Genomic DNA, 22,261 nt, shown 5'->3' on the forward strand with positions numbered 1-22,261 from the left:
CATGAATCAGAATAGAGGCTATCATTTTAAAAATTCTGGCTACCATGCGTGGCATTAATTTTACAATTGTTGTATATAACCGTGTGCTATGATCTACAGTAGAATACTGAAATGGATGGTATACAAGCACCTATCTCAGCAGAGCTGATATCGGAAGGGAGGACAGTCATAACAGGGGAAGGAAGTGCAGCAGGAGGAACCTCCTACAGTCAGAGGGTGTGAAGCCAGCCTTGCTGTGATGCTGGTGGTGTAGCACAAGAGGCTTTTCATCTTTCCTGTCATTGGTTCTTAGTGCTGTTTTCATATAAATTACTACTTTCCAATCAGGAATATCTCAAAAATCTTTTACTTCAGTGAGTTACAAAATTTTGCACCTTTTGGGTTAATTTCAGAAAAACTCTCAAGCACAGTATTCTAGAAGAGCACAGGTTCTACAAGAGGCCTTCCATTCTTTCCTATTGCTTTCTTGGAACAACAAAATCAGGCTGGCTTGGCTCTAAACAATTTTCTTTTTTGTGTTAGATGCCATTGTTCATTTTGAAATTCAGTACAAAAATTTCGTTTTTTCCCAGCACCAAAAAAGAAAAGACAAAAAAAAAAAACCTCTCCCCAAAAATTTCGTTTTGAAGAAATAAGTTCTGGGGTCTGGGAGTACAGCTTGGTAGGAGAGACCATGCGTGGCATGTGTGAGTTCAGTCCCAGCACCAAAAAAGAAAACAAAACTTGCAGAACATTTTATGAACTGTATCTCTGTTTATATACACTGATGTTAACAAGTGGGTTAAGCTGTGCATGATTAAGAGGACTAACTGGTTAATGCTAGAACTAGGTCTCATTTAAAATATTCATCTATTGAAACTAAAATTTAGGGCACTTAGCACACACATTTTTTTTCACTGGTAGGACTAGGGATTGAACTCAGGACCTCATGCTTGTCAAGCCAGTGCTCTACCACTTGAGCCACACCTCCAGTCTTATTTTGCTCTGGTTATTTATTTTGGAGATGGGGGAATCTCACGAACTATTTGCCTGGGCTGACCTCCAACTGTGATCCTCCAAATCTCAGCCTCCCAAGTAGCTAGGATTACAGGCATGAGCCACCAGTGCCTGGCTACATATACATTCTGTATGATCACCATGATCGACACATCCATCACCACCCATGCTGTACATTTCGATGTCCAAAAATTACTCAGCTCATAACTGGAAGTTTGTTTCCTTCAGCTAGCACCTTCCCAGTTCTCCCCAATCCTGGCCCCTGCCCACCACCTTTGGATTTTCTGCTTCTATGAATTCAGCTTTTCTAGGGTCCATACATAAGTTCTCCATACGTTTATAATTACTGATATTCTTACTTTTCAGATTAGCGAACAGGTTAAAAAATTTCCCCAGCTCAACAGTGGGTAAGTGATTTTAATTTAAAGCAAAGCCTGTTAACTGCTTCCTGTGGTGCCTCTTTCACAAGCTAGATTAACAATGCCCACAATCAACAGATAGCCACACTTCCAGTCTGCCACCCTCCCCTAACCTGTACTGTCACAATTTAGACTTGCCTCTCCTTCCAGTCTCTACACCTTAAAAATAATTTTAGTCCTCGTGTCTGCTAGTGGAGCTTCAGAATCTGTCATCCCTAAAGATACTTCTAAAAGGCAAATCTGATGGGGGTAATTTATCTATTCAAATTTTTGGTTGACTTTCCAAGGACTTCAAGATAAGCTCTTCGAACCCTGACTGTACTTCCTCCAGATTCATTTCTTTACCACTTCCTTCCCACATACACCTTCACTAAGTCACAGTTCTCCACTGAAAACTCCACATGCCTTCTAACTTCTGGACCTTTTCTTTTCTTAGTTGTACAGGGGAAACATTGTGATATTTGCATATGTGCCTACAGTATATCTCAAATTTACCCCTCCATCGCTCTCCCTTTTCCTCTCTCCTCCCCTTCTTAGAACAATTTTAATAGGTTCATTCCTCTATTTTCATACACAAAATAATCTACCATATTCACCCTCATCTTCATTCACCCTTTCCTTATGCCTCCCCCCAACTGGCACCCACCCCTAGAAAAGATCTGTTTTACCTCTTTTCTTTCATTTTTCCCTGTGGGCCTTTTCAAGTATTTCTTCCTCTTTTTTTTTTTGTACTAGAATTTGAACTCAGGGCCTCACACTTGCTACGCAGGCACTCTACCATTTGAGGTACACCACCAGCTGTTTTTTGTGTTGACCATTTTTGAGATAGGATCTCACAAACTATTTGCCTGAGCTGGCTTTGAACCACCATCTTTCTGATCTCAGCCTCCCAAGTAGCTAGGATTACAGGCGTGAGCCACAGGTGCCTAGCTATTTCTTCTTCTGAGCTCTCCACCCCACCCCAGTCCGTTTTCCTTGTCTGCCTCTCACATCTTTGGGACTTGGTGTAGAAATCATCAACAGAAGTCTCCCAGATGCTTCCAGACTTGGATGAGAGCCTCTTTATCCTCCTTCAGGCTGTGGTTACCCCACTACATTATTGGGTTACTTGTTACTTCTGACTTCTTGAACCTAAACTAAGGCATTGGTAATACAATAGTCTTGTCCTCAAGGAAAGCTGGAAGGGTTTGGATCGTCATTTAAAAAGTTCCAGGGAACATGCTACACATAAGATTTCTCATATATTGTTGGGATCCCAACAAATCATAAAACAAGGATAGAGATTTGTGATCACAGAGAAGTAAATTCTTACTAAGGGAACCCCACATACCCTAGTCACTTGGGGAAAAGCAAAAAAGAAAAAAGAAATCCAGCATATAACACTTAACCCCCATGGATCCCAGGACCTTTATCTTGTTACTGTCTCCTGCCTCAGGTGCGTGCATACTTACTTAGTAAAGGATTCATTGTGAAGGACCTGTGCTGTGTGTGTGCCGAGGGCACAGATGTGAGCTCTGGCTTCAGGGCTAAGCATTTAATGGGAGACAGACATCAGTCAACCAAACACTCCATACATGCTACCAAGGAAGAGGCCACAGTCCTATTAAAGCTCATAAGTGGGGCACCTAGTGGGTGGATAGAGGAAAAATATGGGAACATTTTCCTGAGAAAGTGACTTACAAGGTAAGATTGAAAGACTGAGGTGCTAAGAAGACTGAAGCTGGGAAGAGGGAGTAAGAGTGAGGATCACTTCACTCGGAGCTGAGGTTTGTGTTGGTGGCTGGGCAGGCCTGAGTTCACCTTGTCTTCCCAAGGAAGCACCTGTGGTTTTGTTTGTTTGTTTGTTTTGTTTTTTTAATGGTACTGGGCTTGAACTGAGTGCCTACACCTTGAGCCATTCCACCAGCCCTTTTTTATGATGTGTTTTTTCGAGACAGGTCTTGCAGAAATTTTTGCCTGGGCTGTCTTCAAACCGCCATCCTCCTGATCTCTGCCTCCTGAGTAGTTAGGATTACAGGCGTGAGGCACTGGTCCCCAGCATCTCTCTTGACAAGAGAGCTCCAGGACACTGAGACAAAGCAGTAGGATAGAACCCAGGCTGGGGTCAGGCCAACTTGAATATGGGTCTTAAAACCCGGTGTCCACAGCTAAGGAACACTAATAATAAAGTATAGTGAAGCTGGGCACTCGGGAGCCCAAGGCGGGAGGCTTGTGAGTTAGAGGCAGGCCTGTGCTGTACAGCGAGACCTGGCCCAGAAAAACCAGGCACAACAAAAGGAGTGACAGGCTAAGAGTGTTGCTCACCATTAGGGTGTGCATAGTATGTGCGAGGCTCTGGGCTCAACCCTGTGCCAAAAGAATAGTTCATAGTAATGGCAAGTGAAGTAAACTGCTATGGTCACAAAGTTCCTTTTCTCAGCCTCAGCCATGGAGTTCACTTGAAACCTGGGAACTACTGCAATAGTCACTTCACCAAAAGCTTCATTATAAGCTTTCTTTGTTAGTGTCCCCTAGTGTACCTAAAAGAGACATGTCGCATAGGAAAACAGTATAATTCTGGACAGACTCCTTATGCAGACCTGACCCTGGCTGTGACTGGCCATGGTCACCAGGCCACAACCGATACTGTCAACAAGTCTCTGAGCAAACTGGTTTGTGAAAATCGTTGCCCCAAAGCCTAGAATCACTGTAGGAATGTCAAAGTCCTGGAGTCTGTGAGACTGTTAGCTGGAGCAGCAACAGGCCTTGCTGGTCTAAGCTCAGATCTTTTAACAACGTGGCCCAGCCGGGGCCAGCAGTGTAAAGACACCTTCTCTTCCACTGCCCCGTTCTGGGAGCTGGCGGGGATTGGTGGGAAGGGATTCTGTTCTTCACAGCCTGCACAGGGTTCCTGCTGCTCTGAATTCGCTCCTCCACCTCCAGACTCTCTTCTGCCTTCACTGCTTTCCGTCACCATCAGAAGTGTGTGTGACTGCATGCATTTGGCTTTGAAGATGTTCTCAGAGCTTCTTAGTGGACTGCTGGATGTAACCCAATGCAGCTTGTCACTCTCTACTTGCCCTTTCTCCTCCAAGGACAGCTCTTCCCTTCTACTGCAGGCACCCATTCTAGTTTCGTTTCTGTAAAATGCAGGAGGGAGCCTGGAGAAGGGAAGCATTTGTGCTGGGGAGGAGCAGGGCCTTCAGCTGCCACTGGAGTAATTCCCTTTGCTTGGAGTTGTTCCATTCATCACTGTGTTGTCTGGAACAAAGTCTTATTCCCCTCTGCCTCCCAACCTGTATGCTGAACAGTACGCAGTTAAATGGGAGCAGTGGGGTTGCCTGAAGGGAGATTCTTGAATTAAAAAGAAGGCAGATGAACGAGGAAGGATAGGTTTGAGGCATTTGGAGAACAGTTCTCAAGAGTTCAGAAGTTCCTGAGGACAAGAATCCTTGCACGCTAGGCTGCACTGGGTACATCCAGCAGGTGGGAAGGGACACGTGGCCTCTTTCTAATCTATATTTAGGGGTAGGGAGGAGCCATCCATGTGGCTTGGCACCTTGTGATTTTCTGCTTTGAAGAGTTTGAGTGCACAAGTATTTTCTGCATGAAGATTGCCAACTATACTTACCTGGCAGGGGAGATACCAGATCACGAAGATTGCCAACTAGTACTTAGCAGTTCTGTGAGTTTAAAACAAATATACAGGTATACACAAATACTGGTGAGGATGCAGGAAACAGAACCCTAGACACTGTTGGTGGGAATGCAAATTAGTGTAGCCATTATGAAATTAGTATGGAGGTTTCTCAAAAAACTAAAAATAGAACTGCCATATGATCCTGCTATATAACTCCTGGGAAATATGTCTGAAGGAATGTAAGTCAGCACACAACAGAGACACCTACACTCCCATGCTTATAGCAGCATTGTTCAGAATAGCCAGAATATGGAACCAGCCTACATGCACATCAATGGATGAGTGGGTAAAGAAAACACAACATGTACTGACACACACATGCATATATGCACATATACACAGTATTATTCAGTCATAAACATTAATGAAATCATGTCATTTGCAGGCAAATGGGTGGAACTGGAGATCATCATGTTGAGAGAAATAAGCCAGGCTCAGAAAGACAGCACATATTTTCTTACAGAATTTACATTTTTTTTAAAAAAAGATATGAAAGTAAAAGGGGGCCAGGCACCCGTGGCTCACTCCTGTAATCCCAGCTACTCAGGAGGTGCAGATCACAAGGATCGAGGTTTGAAGCCAGCCTGGGCAAATAGTTCAAGAGACACTACCATGAAAATACCCAACACAAGAAAAGGGCTGGCAGAGTGGCTGAAGTGGTAGAGTACCTGCCTAGCAAGCTCAGGGCCCTGAGTTCAAACCCCAGTGCTGCCAAAAAAAAAGTAGAAGCGAGAGTATTTAGGAAGAGTAAGGTATTTAGGAAGAGAGGGCAAATTGGGGTGAACGTGATCAAAGTATGTTTTGTGCCTGTATGACAATGTAACAACAAACCTCGCTATTTTGTACAATTAACATACAGTAATAAATTTAAGTGTGTATTTTACATAAAAAAAAGGCTACAAGGCTAGAGCTAAGATATTTGGCAAAGACTGTCTGACTTACAGAATTACTGGTAATTTTTTCTTTGCTTGTTTTCCGACAAATGTACAATTGTATTAATCATTGTAGTACACAATATAGTGACTATAAAGCAAAATTTAGTATCTTTTTTTGAGTTAAAGATTATTATTTTGACTCCCCCGAATAGACACTACCTTCTGGGTACCAAAAGACCTGTCAAAGAGCTTTCCACCCACGGCATTAGTTTCCAGGGAGGAAAGTGGTCTTCTAAGTATCAATCGATTACCTTTCCTCTTGCCCTCGTCCAGCCTGTGGTATACCACTGACTGTCCGTACCTGTCAATGGGGGCTGCCTATAGTTAGCACGTCAGCATCACTAACTTCATGGTTTTGTTTTTTTGGTGGCACTGGGGTTTGAACGCAGGGCCTCATGCTTGCTAGGCAGATGCTCTACCACTTGAACCACTCCGCCAGCCTAACTTCATGGATTTTGATGGAAAGTAGCTTGGCTGTAAATCTCTGTTTTTGAGCATGTGAGGATAAATAAAAAAGCACCAATTCCATAAAATCAGTGGATTCAGAAGTTGGCCATCTTTGTTGAAGGTAAGGATTCCTTTCTTGCACTAGGACACCAGTGCAGATAGACTTATGCAGGATCACCATCTCCAGGACGGGAAAGCCGCACTCTGCGGCCAGCCACTCAGCAGGAGTGTGTGGCATCCTTGGGGGCATCTGGCGGTTTGAGGCTTGGGACTTTGGGGCGGGTAGACTGTCAAAGCACACGGACATAGACAAATGGATGATTGTCAAGTGTAATGAGCAAAAGCAGGCCTTGGCTTTCTTTGTGTAATCACAAATCCCAGATAAACTTAAGGCTGCACCCCTGCCATACACGTTTACTAATTCATGAATCCGGGGTGAGGTGAAGGGCAGTGGAGGCCGTTGGAGGAGGATGCTGGCTGTGCTGACTCTGAGTTTCAGGTGAGTGTTCCCAGAATTGTTGAACTTGTTCTACTTGATGTCTTCATGGCACCCAGTAACAGAAACCTGTGTCTTCTCCCCTGGGACCCACGTATGTATAATGGAGAGCTCTAGCACCCAGTACCCAACAGGGCTTGCTTCACAGACGTACGCATGTGTGCACAGTTTTGTGAGGTGAGGGCTGCAGGGATGGGTGTTTGGGAAGTAGTTGACTCCATGTAAGAGGTCAAACATTTATTTTTCACGATTGAAAGTCAGTAGACTTTTCTTAAACTAAAATCACCAAAATAAAACTACAGGCATTATTTTAAAAGTATGGATGCAAATGTCTAAAAATGGTGAAATGCTTGTTTTTAAAAAAAGAAAGAAGGAAAATACCAGAGACCAAAGAAAAATTGTTGCCTACAGGAGAAGGTGGAAATAGGATGAAAGAAACAGAAGTCAGTATGACAAGTCTCCCCAAGTGCCGGTGGCTCATACCTGTAATCCTAGCTACTCAGGAGGCAGAGACCAGGAGGATCGGGGTTCCAAGCCAGCCCTGGCAAATAGTTCACAACACTCTGTCCCAAAAAACTCATCACGAAAAGGGCTGGTGGAATGGCTCAAGGTGTAGAAAAGAAAAAAAAAAAAAAAAGAATGACAAGTTTCTGAGTGTATCTTTTTTGAATAGCTTTGACTTTTACAAGCATATTAATATTTTACTTAATCAAAAAATTTAAATCAACAATTATGATGGTAAACGCTAAAATTCAATATAAAAAGAAAGAAACCCAACTGATTTCAAATAAACAATATAACTATGCTGAATGCCAAAAAAGAAGCAATTATTAAACATAGTAATTTGACTATACCTTCTCTTTTTTTTTTTTTTTTTTGGTGGTACTGGTGTTTGAACTCAGGGCCCACGCTTGCCAGGTCCCTGCCTCTGCACTTGAGCCAGGCCCCACTCTTTTTTGCTTTTACTTTTTCAAATAAGTTCTCAAGTTTTTGCCCAGGACTGGCCTGTACTGAGATCTTGCTATTTAAGCTTCCTGAGTAGCTGGGATCACAGGTTTGTGTCACCACACCTAGTTTTGTAGGTATTCTTTTAAAATATTTTTATTTTGGTGGCACTGGGATTTGAACTCAGGGCCTCACACCTGCTAGGCAGGCACTCTTAAGTTTGAGCCATTCTGCCAGCCCTTTTTTTGTGATGGTTTTATTTTTGAGATAGAAGACTTGCAAACCCAAACTATTTGCCTGTACTGGCTTCGAACTTCAATCCTCCTGATCTCTGCCTCCTGAATAGCTAGGATTACAGGCATAAGCCATGGGTGCCTGGCTAGAAATTGTTATAATGAACCTCACTTGGGCAACTGGTAAACTTTGAGTATGAACTATACATTACATAATAATATTGTAGCAATATCAAATGTCCTGATTTTTATATTTGTATTGTTGTTCTGTAAAACAATTTCCTTGTTCTTAAGAAACTCACACTGGATTTAGAGGTGGATGGACATGATATTTACACCTTTCAAGTGGTTGAGAAAGAAATGTATGGTGCAAGCATGCACATACACACAGGAGAGTGCATGCAGATGGAGCAAAGTGATCCCTTCTTAATAGGGGAAGGAAACAGTTGTTTGTCCTCTTTTTGTAGTTTTTCTGTAAGTTCAAAATTATGTTTAAAATTTGCTTTTTAAAGTACGTGCTTCTGTCTCCTGTGGCATTTGCATTTATTCCTCCCTGTTTTCCACTCTTACTGTGGGGTTTTAAGTGGCTAAGAGCTTGCAAATCTTGAACTTGAGTGGCGAGTGGTGATGGAGATGAGATGGCTGAAGAGGAAATGTGGCTGTGTTTGGTGATGACTCCAACGAGGGCTGTGCTTCAGGGTCTGCCCCATGTCCCCTGTCCTAGAGGGAAAGGAAGCATTCAGCCATCTTATCATGACTTAGTCTTAATATGGACACTGGTAACAGAGGAAAGGGTGATTCACAAAAGTTGGCAAGAGGGACGTGCCCGCCTCAAATTCCCTTTCCTTTCTCAAAAGGTCAGGCATGCAAAGGTGTTTGGGACCCTCATATGCGTTAAGGTAATGCGCTAATCAGAGACAGTCTCTTATTTAAACTCTTTTCCTTGAACCACTGTTTGGTTGAATTTCTTTACTATCAGAACAATGGTGGCACAATGGGAAGAGACCTTGAGGACACTCATCTAGGAGCAAAGCAGAGGCCAGGAATACTGACAAAAGGCTTTGTCTAACCAAAACGTGTGCAGGAAACAAAGATTCTGTGACAAGTCATCAAATTCATGGGAAAAACACATCACATTGTTAGGAACTTAGCAGCATCTGGTGGGCAACTAGTCAAAGCTGTATGTAGTTCACCATAGACAGAGCTTGGGGGAGGGGAGCATTCGAGAAGGCCTAAGATGGGGAGTTGGCTCATTCGCCACCACCCACCCCGTTCCTGTAAGTTTACAGTTGGATCTATTCATCCTGAGGACCCCACTCAATGCCCTGCTCTAGGAAAGGCTAGTTTCCTCTAGTAGTTTGGGGTACTTTTGTTTGTGTCAAGAGGCATGGGTAGTCTGCCAAGCTGGCTGCTTCCAACACCAATGATAAAGGAGGATCCTCCTGATTAATTTCCCAAAAGGTGAACAAGGCCAACATGAAGCAGCTGTGGAGTGGGCAGATGCTCCACAGCACTGTCTCCCAGCTCTGTGTTCCTTTACTTGAATTGGCATGTCTCTAAGTGGTGGACCATGAATGCCCAAAGTGGTTACAAAGGGCCTCTTTCATGGAGGGCTTTTCATTGTTTTCAGGAACCAAAGCCTTAAATGGAAAGTGCTAACTGCGTCTAGAACTGGTGGAGCAGGTTTGCTCATGAAGCCGCACCCTGTTGATATCGCTGTAGGCCTGGGAGCCTCTGTTCTGGAAAGCAGAGCCAATTAATATTTTCTGCTAAACTTTTGGCAGGTGTTAACCTGCCCCTCACAAAGACTCAAAAGCTGTGGTGCAGTTAAGATGTTTTATCTCAATGTCAAGTCTCTACAGGGCTGGAAGAGAGGCTTGGGTGGGCTAGCCTTGACCTGCCAGAAGCATCCTTGGCACTAAGAGGCTTAACTGCTCTCTGGGGTGAGAGGAGGCTCTCCCCTCCCCAGGTACATACCCAGGAAATCCCAGGAAAATGGGCCAGCTCTTCCTTCCACTCCCTTAGCAAACAGGGTTGAGGAACACCTGGTCTACATTCTACATTAAGCAAAATGAAGTCTGGAGATTATTTAAAGACAGTCTTGCTATGTACCCTAGGCTGGCTTCAAACTCATTGGCCTACTGCTTCTACCACCCAAGTACTGGCATAACAGACGCACACCTCCATACCCAGCCTAAGTTGGATGATTTTTAAACACAGCTGCAAATGTAATCAGCAGATTAACTTTTGCGCGTCTGAAGAGCTGTTCCATCTTTAACTCCTTGTGGTACCACAGAACTGCTTTTGTAATGGATTCTTCATTAATGTTATGCCTTATTTTATAGCTTCAATTTCCTGCACATTCACTTATTTTCAGGATCATCGAAGAAACATCTTAGGTTTGATTTTTTTTTTCTGGTACTGGGACTTGAACCCAAAGCCTCAAGCATACCAGGCAAGCTCTCTACCACTGAGCTGCATCCCAGTTCCAGTTTGTTTACATATACTTAGAGATTTCAATTAAATTTGGCTTTTGATAATTAATGCTGTAATGTATGCTGATAGATTTTTTTGGTGGCACTGTGGTTTGAACTCAGCCTCATGCTTGCCAGGCAGGCGCTCTACCACTGACCTATGTTGATAATTTTTATTTTTTATGCATTACTATGACATACACTTAGTTTTTAAAGATGGAGCTTTTGGGAGTTTTGTTTTTGTTTTGGTGCTGGGGATCCTACCCAGGGCCTTACATATGCTAGGCAAGTGCTTTATCTCTGACCTATCCCAGCCAAAGCTTTTGGATTTGCTTTGTTTTTGTTTTTTAAACTTTTTTGGTGATACTAAGGTTTGAATGCAGGGATTTGTATTTGCTAGACAGATGCTATACTGCTTGAGCCATCCCTCCAGCTAACTCTTTATTTTTGAGATAGGGTCTTGCTTTTTGCCTAGGCTGATCTGGACTGCCATCTTATTGTATGCTTCCCCCTGTAGCTGGGATGTCAGACGCGTACCACTGAGCCCAGCTATTGGTTGAGTCTGTGTGTGTGTGTGTGTGGTGTCTCCTAAATTTTTTGCCTGGGCTGGCCTCGAACTACTATCCTCCTGATCTCAGCTTCCAACATAGGTAAGGAAGTAGGTGTGAGCCACCAGTGCCTGGCTTTAAAGCTTTTGTTTTTTAAGGACTGTAGCCAGCTTCATTGGACTCTCCACTGTGTTTTTCTGGGCTTCTCACCTTTGCCTGAGTCTGGAGAGGCCTGAAAAAGCAAGTCATTCCTAAGCCCCTATTTGAAGGACCAATAAAGAGAAGAAAGACTTTCATTCCTCTTTGTTCCAAACAGCACTTGTGCCTGGGGACAGCACAGTGAGCTGCTTGCGCCCAGGTGTAAATTGGGGGTCTGGGTGAGGGATGTTGGGGGCTTCCAAAAGGTCTCTTGAAGAAATTCAAAAGCCGGAATGGAGCTAGAATTGTTTGCCACACTCTGCCTCTAGTGTGCTGTGAAGAGACTAGAAAGCAAGGCCTATGAAAACCATGCCAGAGAAGCATGGTTAGAACCTTGGAGAAGAGCTCTGCTGGTGCAGGACCGATGTAGCTGGTCCTCCCAAGAACAGAGCCTAGGGAATGCCTTCACGCAGGCACCAGTAGGAAGCTAGATGAAATGAAAGACTTCCCGCTGGCAGAAGCTTTCGTCACTGAGCTTGGAGTTTGATATCTTTATTAGCAGAATAGAGGCCCTTGGGAGGATTGGGTTGACTGGGTCTGACCAGGTCTGGGTGTCCAGGACCCAGGGTTCTGAGAGGAAGGATGGTTCTGGGGAGACAAGCATGGTTTCAGTGGGTACAGGAACTGACATGTTGTTAGAGGGGAGAGCAAGGCCTTCACTCATTGTAGGGCAGGAAAACATAGCACAATAAGACCACATAATAGCAGCATGACAAGTACTGATCAGTTAGGAAGAAAGATATTCTAAAAGCCAGTTGAATATCACTCTTGTTAATAGGAGGCACTATCTTACATTCTCCTGCTTCTCACTGGTACAAGAAAGCTCCATAGACAGCCACATAGATAGACAGACAGCTGCAGAGCCAGACAGACATACATCTTGCACAAAAGTCTGTGGCAGGCTTCCAGCAGATCTCTCTCTCTATTTCATTGGCAGATGTTGGGGGCAGCAGGCAGCCTTGGTCAGGAATCACCGAATATGGCAGCAGTTGCTAGCTGTGACTCCTTTTTTTGGCAACAGACCTTGAACCTTTACAAGTCTTCAAATATTCGAAATGATGCAAGACATTCTTAAAACTAAGCAGACCAGTCTGTGACCGTTACTCTTCCGTTGACTCTTCAGGGCAGCCTGCTGTTCCCCTGCCAGTACAACTTCTCTTCTCCTTTTTTCTTTTTCCACTGGCAGAGCAGAAGCATCTTGAATGTCTTCCTAAAGGTTCTGTTGCAGAGTGCATAGCAGATGGGGTTGACGGTGCTGTTGACATAGCATAACCAATAGCCCAAGTGCCATAGTGGGACGGGGACGCACTTGTCACAGAAGGTGGACACCAGGACCATGATGTTGTAAGGAGTCCACGTGATGATGAAAGCCAGCAGAATGGCACTCAAGGTCCGGGCGGCTTTCCTCTCTTTCACTAGGACCATTCTCTTCCGTTTGGTCATTTGATGGCTGAGGCTGGGATTCAGGCCTTTTGTTGAAGGGTCCTTGGACATCGGGAAGGAGCAGGGTATGATTTTCACCTTACGGCAGCCATTGTTGGTCTCCTGGGTCCCGTCAGCTTTTACCACCAATCGGAACTTGCAGTCAATGCTTTTCTGACTCTTGAGTCTGTGAGCAGCAGCTGGAGATAGGAAGTATTTTGGGGTGTTAAAATCATTGTTTTCAGCTTGAGCGTTCACAAACGTTTCTTTGGTCTCTTCTGCACTGAAATCCTCCTGTGGGCTGTCCTTGGCCTGACTCTTACAGACCCCGGGGACAACTGGGTCAGGGGTGGGCTTGTCCTCGTCCTCCGAGGAGGCATAGCTGCTGCAGGTAGTGAGCTGCTCAGCTTTGGCCCAGTCGGTGCCTGGGCCAGTGGCTTGGGGTGGCTTCCCTGTGGTGGAGGAGCTTCTGCGGGAAGATGACCAGGAGGCCTGGTTCCTCTCCCTCTGAGCCAGGGTGGGCCGAGGGCGGCTAAAACAGGAACTGAGCAGAGGCCTGGGAGCCGGCTTTCTCTTCTCTGCTTCAGCCACAGAGTTAGAGCCCTGGAGGTCAGCCAAGTCCTTGGCCCTCTTCTCTGTTTCCCGGTAGATCCGGCAGTAGAGGATGGTCATGACAGAAACAGGGACATAGAAGGCAGCTATGGCAGTGCCAAAGGTGATGGTGGGCTCAGAGAGGAACTGGATCTGGCACTCATCTGCTGGTACCGTCCGCTTCCCGACCAAGTACTGCCAGCAGAGGATCGCTGGGGCCCAGAGGATGAAGGAGATCAGCCAGGCCAAGCCAATCATGATGCCAGCCCTCTTTGGGGTACGCTTGGCCCGGTAGGTCAGGGGTCTTGTGATGGAAAAGTATCGGTCAAAACTAATCACCAGCAGGTTCATGACAGAGGCGTTGCTGGCCACATAGTCCAGTGCCAGCCAAAGGTCACATGCTAGACTCCCAAGCACCCAGTGTCCCATGAGGATGTAGGTGGTGTAGAGGTTCATGGAGAAGGTTCCGATGATGAGGTCCGCACAGGCTAAGCTGAGCAGGTAGTAGTTGTTGACCGTCTTGAGCTGACTGTTGACTTTGAAGGAGATCATGACCAGGACATTACCCACAACAGTGATCAGGCTGACCACAGAACTCACAGCTGCAATGGTGATGACTTCCCACAACCCATGGCGCTCCAAAGGCTGGTGATTTACTGGGGTGCCGTTGACAGTGGTTGCATTGTGATAAGATTCCCCTTCCATCCTGCTGCAAAAATTTACATTAGGATAATTCTTGGGTTCTAGAGTGCTCCTTGTTCCGTCTTACCCCGTACCTGGAAGAGAAGGAACATATTAGCTGCACTCACCAGCATGACTTTCTTTCCCACCTGCTACTTATCACTTTTAGCAGTGTCAAATGTGGTCACACACATATTCAGAGCAAGGTGCTAAGATCTCTAAACTCCGTAATATTTTATAGTGGCATATCCTTTTTGCCTTTTCTAATTACCAATGCTGTCTTGTGTATGAAACTGCTGCCCTCTTGTGACAATTTTAAAAATAGGGCTGAGAAGAGGATGGAGAACTTAAAGGAAAAAGAATTTGATTTCTGCAGAGGGGAAAGCAGGTACGCCAAATGACCTTCAGTTTTCAGTGACCTTGAGAGCAGAAACCCTACTTCTAAACACCAGCACCTGGCATAATTTCTTTTTTTGGTAGGACTGGGATTTGAATTCAGGGCATCAAACTTGCAAAGCAGTGCTTTACTGCTTGAGCCACACCTGCAGTCCATTTTGGTCTGGTTAATTTGGAGATAGGGGTCTTGTGAACTATTTGCTTGGGCTGGCCTCAAACAGCAATCCTCCTGATCTCAGCCTCCCAAGTAGCTAGGGTTAAAGATGAGAGCCACTGGTACCTGGCAACTGCATTATTGTTCTTAGTGAGTGTACTATATTTAGTCAATCCCATGTTGACAAATTTGAACTTGTAAAGCTAAAGGAAAAAGTTCCTTTTGTGACTCAAAGGTCTTTGTATACAATAAAGATTCAGATGGATACAAAGGGTGAGAGGTATAAGGTCAGTCTCGCTCCCAACCTGGCCTCTGAGCGCCTCTGAGTTCCCATCGGCCTTTTTCAGAGGTCACTACTGCAACTTCATTTCTTTCTTTTTAGAGATATTTGGTGATATTTAACAGATACCACTTTTTTGGAGGGAGTGGTACTAGGCAGATGCTATACCACTGGAGCCACACCCCCAGCCCCCCCCCTTTTTTTTGCTTTTAGTTATTTTTCAGGTAGGGTTTTGAGTTTTTGCCCAGGGCCAGCCTCAGACCGTGATCCTCCTAAGCTATGCCTCCTGTCTAGCTGGGATTACAGATGTGATCCACCGTAGGCCTGCTTAGTTCTTGAGGGAGGGTCTCTAACTTTTTGCCCCAGCAGCTGGCCTTGAACCATGATACTCCCAATGTCTGCCCCACAAGTGGGGGTTAGCATGAGCCACCATGTCCTCCTTCCCTCCCTCCCTTCCTTCTCTCCTTCCCTTTCTTCCTTCCCCCAATAAATATCTCTTTGGTGTCTATTATGTGGCATATTCTGATCCTGGGGATACGGTGGGACAAGATGTAGTCTCTGCCCTCAACACCCCAGTGGGGACATAGCAGGTAATACACAGCAGAGGTGCAGGGCACATGGGGCCGTGTGAAGGTCGTCTGGTCCAGCTGAGTGGAGGTGAGGGAAATGCCTGAGGAAGAGACTGAGAACCTAAACTGAGACTTGAAGAGTGTATGGGCATTAGCCAGGCAAGAAGTGAGTGGAGGGTGAGGGTGGGAGAGAAGGGCTCAGGCTTAAAGGGAAGAGCTGAAAGGCTCCCGAGCTCTTCCTGCTGCTGCAGCATGGACCTAATTTTAAGTTGCAAGGCCAATTTCTTAACCTCCAAGGAAAGGGGAGCCATAACCTACAAAGAGGCCGTTCCGCTGGAATCTTCCACTTGAAATGCTCACTAACATTTGGATCGTCTCTACCTTCCAAAGTCATTTGAGTTTTAAAAAATGTTCCCCTGTTTGAAATTAATAAAACATTCCAAGCTTAGCTCCCTTCCCTTCCCCTTTTCCTTCCTTCCTTCCTTCTTTCTTTTTTTTTTTTAGAATGACTTCCTGATTCCTAGGCTTCTGGGAGTACACAGGACTTTCCGCACCCAAATGTGTTTGGGATGTGAGGTAGGTTCCAAGTCTGAAGGACTGATTACTTTGGATCAGAGCTGCGTATAAAACTGTTTCAAGCAGGATGGTTTTCCACAGTACGTTTCTTTCTTCTCTCTCTCTCTCTCTCTCTCTCTCTCTCTCTCTCTGTGGGACAGTACTGGGGTTTGAACTCAGGGCCTTGCACTTGGTAGGGTCATATGCTTTTGCCCTATCTAGCCTCTGCCCTTAGTCCTCTTACCTATGCCTCTCAAATATCTGGGATTTCAGGTGTGTACCACCACTCCAGGCCTACATTTCTTGAATTACTAGAACAAGTTATTATTGAATAAAGATTGTGTTTATGGAGGACTAACTCTTGTTTTGGGGAGGGAAGGAGTTGTGGAGGCAAATGCAGTGTGAGTGGTGTCTGGCATGGGAGTTGTTCTGTGCTCTTTACTCTTACTTAACATTAAAATGATCCCCACCCCCACCCTGTGGCCAGCACATTTACTTCTAGGGCATCAGCCTTAGTGGAGAGCAGTGGTCAGCAGGACCATCCGGGGTCGCTTTCCACCACAGAGCAGAAGGTCCCAGGCAACAGAAGCCTCCGTGATCCCAACCTTGGCGGTCTGTCTTTGTTCTCTGTTGTCAATAAATTACCAGTGAAGCAAAACAACATGAAACCTAAAGGGTAATGCTGGCACCAAATGAGTCTCCTTCCTTGCCCAGTGGCCTTGGTGTCTGAGGCACTGCATGAAGTGATCGCAGACCTTGCTCTTCTGAAATCCCTTTTGTCTGAGCCTGTCCTTACTGTGTTCTATTGTCTCTATAGCGATCACAGAGGAAATGTTCAAGGGTGTTAAAGATGAAATCTGTTGACACAAGCAGCTTGTGTTGTTGTCATGGAGCGAACTGATGAGTTGCTCTCCCCTGTCCTTTTCCACAACAGAGAGCGAGTGTGCTTAAAACACATGTGGTAACAACAGGTCAGGTAGCAGGAAGAACTTCCCATGAAGGAATGTGTGAGCAAGGGACCTTCTGGTCTTGCCTGACTTCACTATTTTAAGGGGAGATATGTCTGATTTCTTTAGATTGGTAGAGTAGAAATGCTATCCAAAGGCACATGAGATGTAGTGATGACTTCTCTGGAGCCGGACTTAACGTGCCATACTGTTAAAAACACACTGTTCACTGCCGTGCTGGATGCTTTGGAGCAGGCAACTAGTGTTTGAACTGGAGTAGTTCATCTCTTCCAGTTCTAGAGGATCTAGGAATAAAATTGTGTGACTGACAGGTCTATCTTGAGGTCATAAAATGACTGTGTTGTTCTTGTAGGTCAGGAAAAAGGTGGGAATTGCCTTGTGTGTGTGGTCTCTCAGTCCTCCAGTTGAGGGGGGGGGTGGTCCTTTCTGTGGGGAGCGGTCTTACCTTGTTATCCCAGAATGCTGGGCAAATTTTCTATATGTGCCGTGGCATGGAAAAGTTGGGAACGCACTGTGGCAAGTAGACTTGAGGGAGAATCTGAAAGTCCAGAAGCCCATGGTCACTCCCCAAGTCTTCTACCAGAATGAGGGGTGAGCATTATCTATTCATCTTTGAATCCCTGAGGGTGGCATGTGGTTCTGGAAGCAACAAAACAGAAGTCTCATGAGAGAGGGTCAAGGAGTTAAAGGAGGCTGCCAATCGAGTAGGAGCAGGACTGAGCTCTGGCCACTGGGTCCAGTTACATGGAGACTGTAAGGAACCTTGGTAAACAGTCTTGGTGAAGTGGTAGCTTGAGGCCTTGTGGAGCAGGGAGAGAGGAACCGACCAGCGGGAGGACTGGAGACAGTGCTGTGGACAGCTTTGAAGGAACTCGGTTGTGGAAGGGAGTAGAAAGAAGGACCTGGATTAGGCTGCGAGGCCGCTTTTATCAAGAAAGGAGGAAATAGAGCATGCTTTTATGCTGATGTGAATCACCCACGCGAAGGTGAGCAGGCATCGGACAAGGATAGCGATAGAGTCGCTGGCATTGGGCTGGACCAGGGACCCTTCTGTAGGAACAGGAGGGAAGGCAGTGTGGACAACTGCAGATACAGGATGGAGTCGTAGGAATGGCAGTGGTAGAAACTTCTCTGACTGCTTCTGTTTCTGCATGAAAATAGAAAGCCTGGCCAACAGGTGGAAGTGAGGTTGGACAGAGGGAAGTCTGTATTTTAGGATTTTGCTCCTCCTTTGGGGAGTTCTCAAATCCTGACCCTAGCCACCAAGGCCCATTACAGGGCCATTATGACCTGCTGGGCCGTTCACTGGCCTTCATCTCCACCAGAATATAGCCATGGATGTGGGGCTGAAGGAGTAGCCCCTCCGCAGCCTCAGTGCCCCTCAGAGGTGGACACAGCTGCTCAGAACACAGCGAAGTGTTCCAGAGCATCAGAAATCAAAAAGAAGAACCAGGAAGATTCTTTGTTCAGTGAACTATGGCTGCAAGGGGACGGGAAGGGGTTTTTGTCAGTGTTGTTCTAACGTGGCATTTACTTCTCACGTCCACAGTCTTGGACTGGGAACGGTGAGGTTTCCCCGTGATGTGGAAGGTTCAAGTGTTACCTTACTTATGACAGTGGTTTTCAAACTTGAACACACATCAGAGTCACCTGAGGGGTTATCAGATCACAGACTGCTGGGCCTCATCCCCAGGTTTTGAGAATCTGCGTTTCTAGCAAGCGACACTATGTTGCTAGTCACATTTTGAGAACTACTACAGTAAGGAATTGGCTTTTTTTTTTTTTATTAAAAAGCAACAGCAAAAAGTTAGGTCATATATGTTTAAAAAAACCCCTTCAATTAATTTTCTTAAGGAGCTCCCTGTCTAATTCAGTACTTGTTCTTGGCATCTCACAAATTGTCATGAGTCCTACCTAAGAGAAAACCGAATTATTCTTTTTTTCTTGGCACTAGGATTTGAACACAGGGCCTCTTGCTTGCTAGGCAGTTGCTGTACCGCTTGAGTGAGCATTTTTTGCTTTTAGGAGTACTGGTATTTGAACTCAGGGCCTACACCTTGAGCCACTCCACCAGCCAGTTTTTGTGATAGGTTTTGTCAAAATAGGGTCTCTTGAACTATTTGCCTGGGCTGGCTTGGAACCTTGATCCTCCTGATCTCTGCCTCCTGAGTAGCTAGGATTACAGGTGTGAGCCTCCAGCAACCGGCTTTAAGATATTTTTTAAATAGGGTTTTAGGGTTTTGCCCAGGGCAAGCCTCTGACCTTGATCCTCCTACCTATGCCTCCCCTGTAGCTAGGATGACAGGTGTGCCACCACACCTACCTTATTTGTTGAGATGGAGTCTTGCTAACTTTTGCCCTGACTGGTGCTGAACATGGATCCTCCTAACCTCCACCTCCCAAGTAGCTGGGATTACATGTGTGTGCCTCCATGGCAAGTCTGAAAAACTGCATTTTTAGTTCATGTGATGGTATATGTTCAAAACCAAGACTATCAAGGAAAAGCAACACCAGAGAGCCTTCTGACCTCACTTGGGAGATCAGCAGGCCATTCTTGTGTGGCATTTTCATGCTGGGTGACATTTTTTTCCTTCTGGATCAGAACCACACGAGGAAGGCATCCCAGTTAAAAGAACTTCAGTTAGTGGTACCTTCGAATTAGTGTGAGCGGAAGGAGCTCTTAACATCTCCCATATCCTAAACACTCCTGGTTGGGGTAAAACTCGGAAGTATAGAGGAGGGTAGTGTAGTCCCTGGACCTCTAAGGGTACCCATGGCACCAACTAAGAACTGTTCTGCTGTAAATCCCAGTTCTGTCACTCATTGGCTTGAGCAAATTATTTAGCTTCTTTGTGACTGTTTTCTTATCTGTCAAATAGAAATAATAACTCGTAAGAATATTATGAAGATGTAATGAGCTGGTATGTATAAAGTGCTTAGAATAGTGTCAGGTGCAAATAAATACTACCTTTCACTCTCCACAAACAAGTCTACCATGAAACAGGCATAATAATACCTTTCAATCTTGTTATTTGAATTTTTTTGAGACAAGGTCTTGCTAGAGCACAGGCTGGCCTTGAACTCACAATCTTCTGCCTCAGACTCTCAAGTGCTGGGATTTCAGGCATGTTCCACCATGCCCTGCTGTGTTATTGAATGTTAAATTGACTGGTAAGTGAAAATATTAAGCCTAGAGAATGTGCTCTTATCAAAGTGGCTTAATCTGAAAAGTACTGATCTATCTTTCCTTCCTCCCTCCCTCCCTCCTTTCTTCCCTCCCTCCCACCTTCCTTCCTTCCATTTTTCTTTCTTTTGTTCATTAGCATATTTAATTTCACAGAGGGGTTTCACTGTGATATTTCCACAGATGCATACACCGTACTTGGATAGAATTCACTGTCTATTGCTGTGTCTTGTTCCCTCTTCCCCACCACTAACCTTTCCAATCTTGTAAATTTGGAGGCTTGGGGACAGTTGCTCAGTTAAGATGCTTTCTCTCCTGGTTCTTGTCCAGGGTGATTCTGTCCCTCAGGGGACAACCGGGCAGAGGCTGACACTGGCATCCTCTGGGATGGGGAGAAGCCAGAGATGCTGTCAAACAGTCTGCAAGGAGAAGCCACTAACACCAGATGCATCAGCCCTGAATGTGCCAGGCTGACACCCTGATTCCTGCAAGTGTTTGATAGATTGCTATGTGCTTCTGGCTTCTGGTGAGAGCCCTGGCCAGTGTTAAGTGATGTTCAGTAACATCCTACCCCACTATGGTTGAAATGTTTGCCTCCTTCAAAATCATGTTGAAATCCAGTCACCAAGGTGGTTCTGGTACTAGGAGGAGGGGCCTCTAGGACACCTCTTAGGTCATGAGGGCAGGACTCTCAGGAATGGGTCAGTTCCCCATAGAAGAGACACTCCAGAACTATATGCGAATCCACAGAAAGGCTGTGAACAAGCAAATCGCCTTCCCAGGCAGTCCACCTACCAATGCCCTCATCTCAGAGGTGAGAGCTTCCTTCCACAGCTGTGAGAAGTAAGTTTCTGTTGCTCATGAGCTGCCCAGCTGAGAGAATTTTGTTGTAGCAGTCCAAAGAACTCACACACCTCCCCTCCCTGCCTGCCAAAGCCCTGGTCAACAGAAATTTGCCAATTGCTGTGGTGTAAAAAGCCCCATGGAGGCCAAATGCTACCAGCTTTGTCACTGAACACACAATGGGAAAGAAATAATGTGTCAGACCATCACTGGTCCTGCTGTCATTTCAAAGGACTGATAACCAGAATACATAGGGAGCTCAATAGACTAAACTCCCCCCAAATCAATGAACCAATAAAGAAGTGGGCAACTGAACTAAATGGAACCTTTTCTAAGGAAGAAGTCCAAATGGCCAAAAAACACATGAAAAGTGCTCACCATCCCTGGCCATAAAGGAAATGCAAGTCAAAACCACACTAAGATTCCACCTCACCCCGTTAGAATAGCTATCATCATAAACACTACCACCAACAGGTGCTGGCGAGGACGTGGGGAAAAAGGAACCCTCATACACTGCTGGTGGGTATGTGAGCTAGTACAACCTCTATGGAAAATATGGAGGCTTCTTAAAAAACCAAACATAGATCTGCCATATGAACCAGCAATCCCACTCCTAGGGATATACCTGAAGGAATGCGACTCAGACTGTTCCATAGGCACCTGCACACCCATGTTTACTGCAGCACCATTCACAATAGCCAAGTTATGGAAACAGCCAAGATGACCCACTACTGATGAATGGATCAAGAAAATGTGGTATTTATACACAATGGAATTTTATTCAGTCTCAAAGAAGAATGAAATTTTGTCATTCGCAAGTAAATGGATGGAACTGGAGAACATCATCTTAAGCAAAGTTAGCCAGGCTCAGAAAACCAAAAATCGTATGTTCTCCCGCATATGCAGATCATAGACCCAGAACAAAGGCAGTATATTATTGGACATGGGTCACACACTAAGGGCAGAACACATACAGGAGGAATAGGGAAAGGGAAGGAAAACTAAAACTTGAATGTGGCTGATGTGCTCACTGTAGGTGAGCAAATACGGTAATCTTAAACTGGCAGAGACCAGTATGGGAAGGGGACCAGGAGTGGTGAAGAGGTCTGGCAGAGATGAACCAATGTGGGTTGTGATAACCAATGTGGGTTGTGATACACAAGTGCATGGAAGCAATGCTAGGAATCTCTGTGTATAGCTGTCTTTATCTCAAGCTAGCAAAAACGCTATGTCTTTCTTATCTCTTAT

The 22,261-nt window shown here is 45.3% G+C and overlaps 1 protein-coding gene across 1 annotated transcript in view; it reads right to left on the reverse strand.

The window, feature by feature from the left end:
- Window positions 1-10,295: 10,295 nt before the first annotated feature.
- The window catches only part of Chrm5 (cholinergic receptor muscarinic 5), a 64,094-nt gene continuing 52,128 nt past the window's right edge, over window positions 10,296-22,261 (reverse strand). Inside the window, exon 2 of the mRNA XM_020168279.2 lies at window positions 10,296-14,159. Within this exon, the coding sequence (XP_020023868.2) occupies window positions 12,490-14,088 (1,599 nt within the window). The 5' untranslated portion in view covers window positions 14,089-14,159 and the 3' untranslated portion in view covers window positions 10,296-12,489. The remainder of the gene's footprint in view (window positions 14,160-22,261) is intronic.

The sequence above is a fragment of the Castor canadensis genome, chromosome 2 (assembly GCF_047511655.1).
Source record: "Castor canadensis chromosome 2, mCasCan1.hap1v2, whole genome shotgun sequence".
NCBI classification, from domain to species: Eukaryota; Metazoa; Chordata; class Mammalia; order Rodentia; family Castoridae; genus Castor; species Castor canadensis.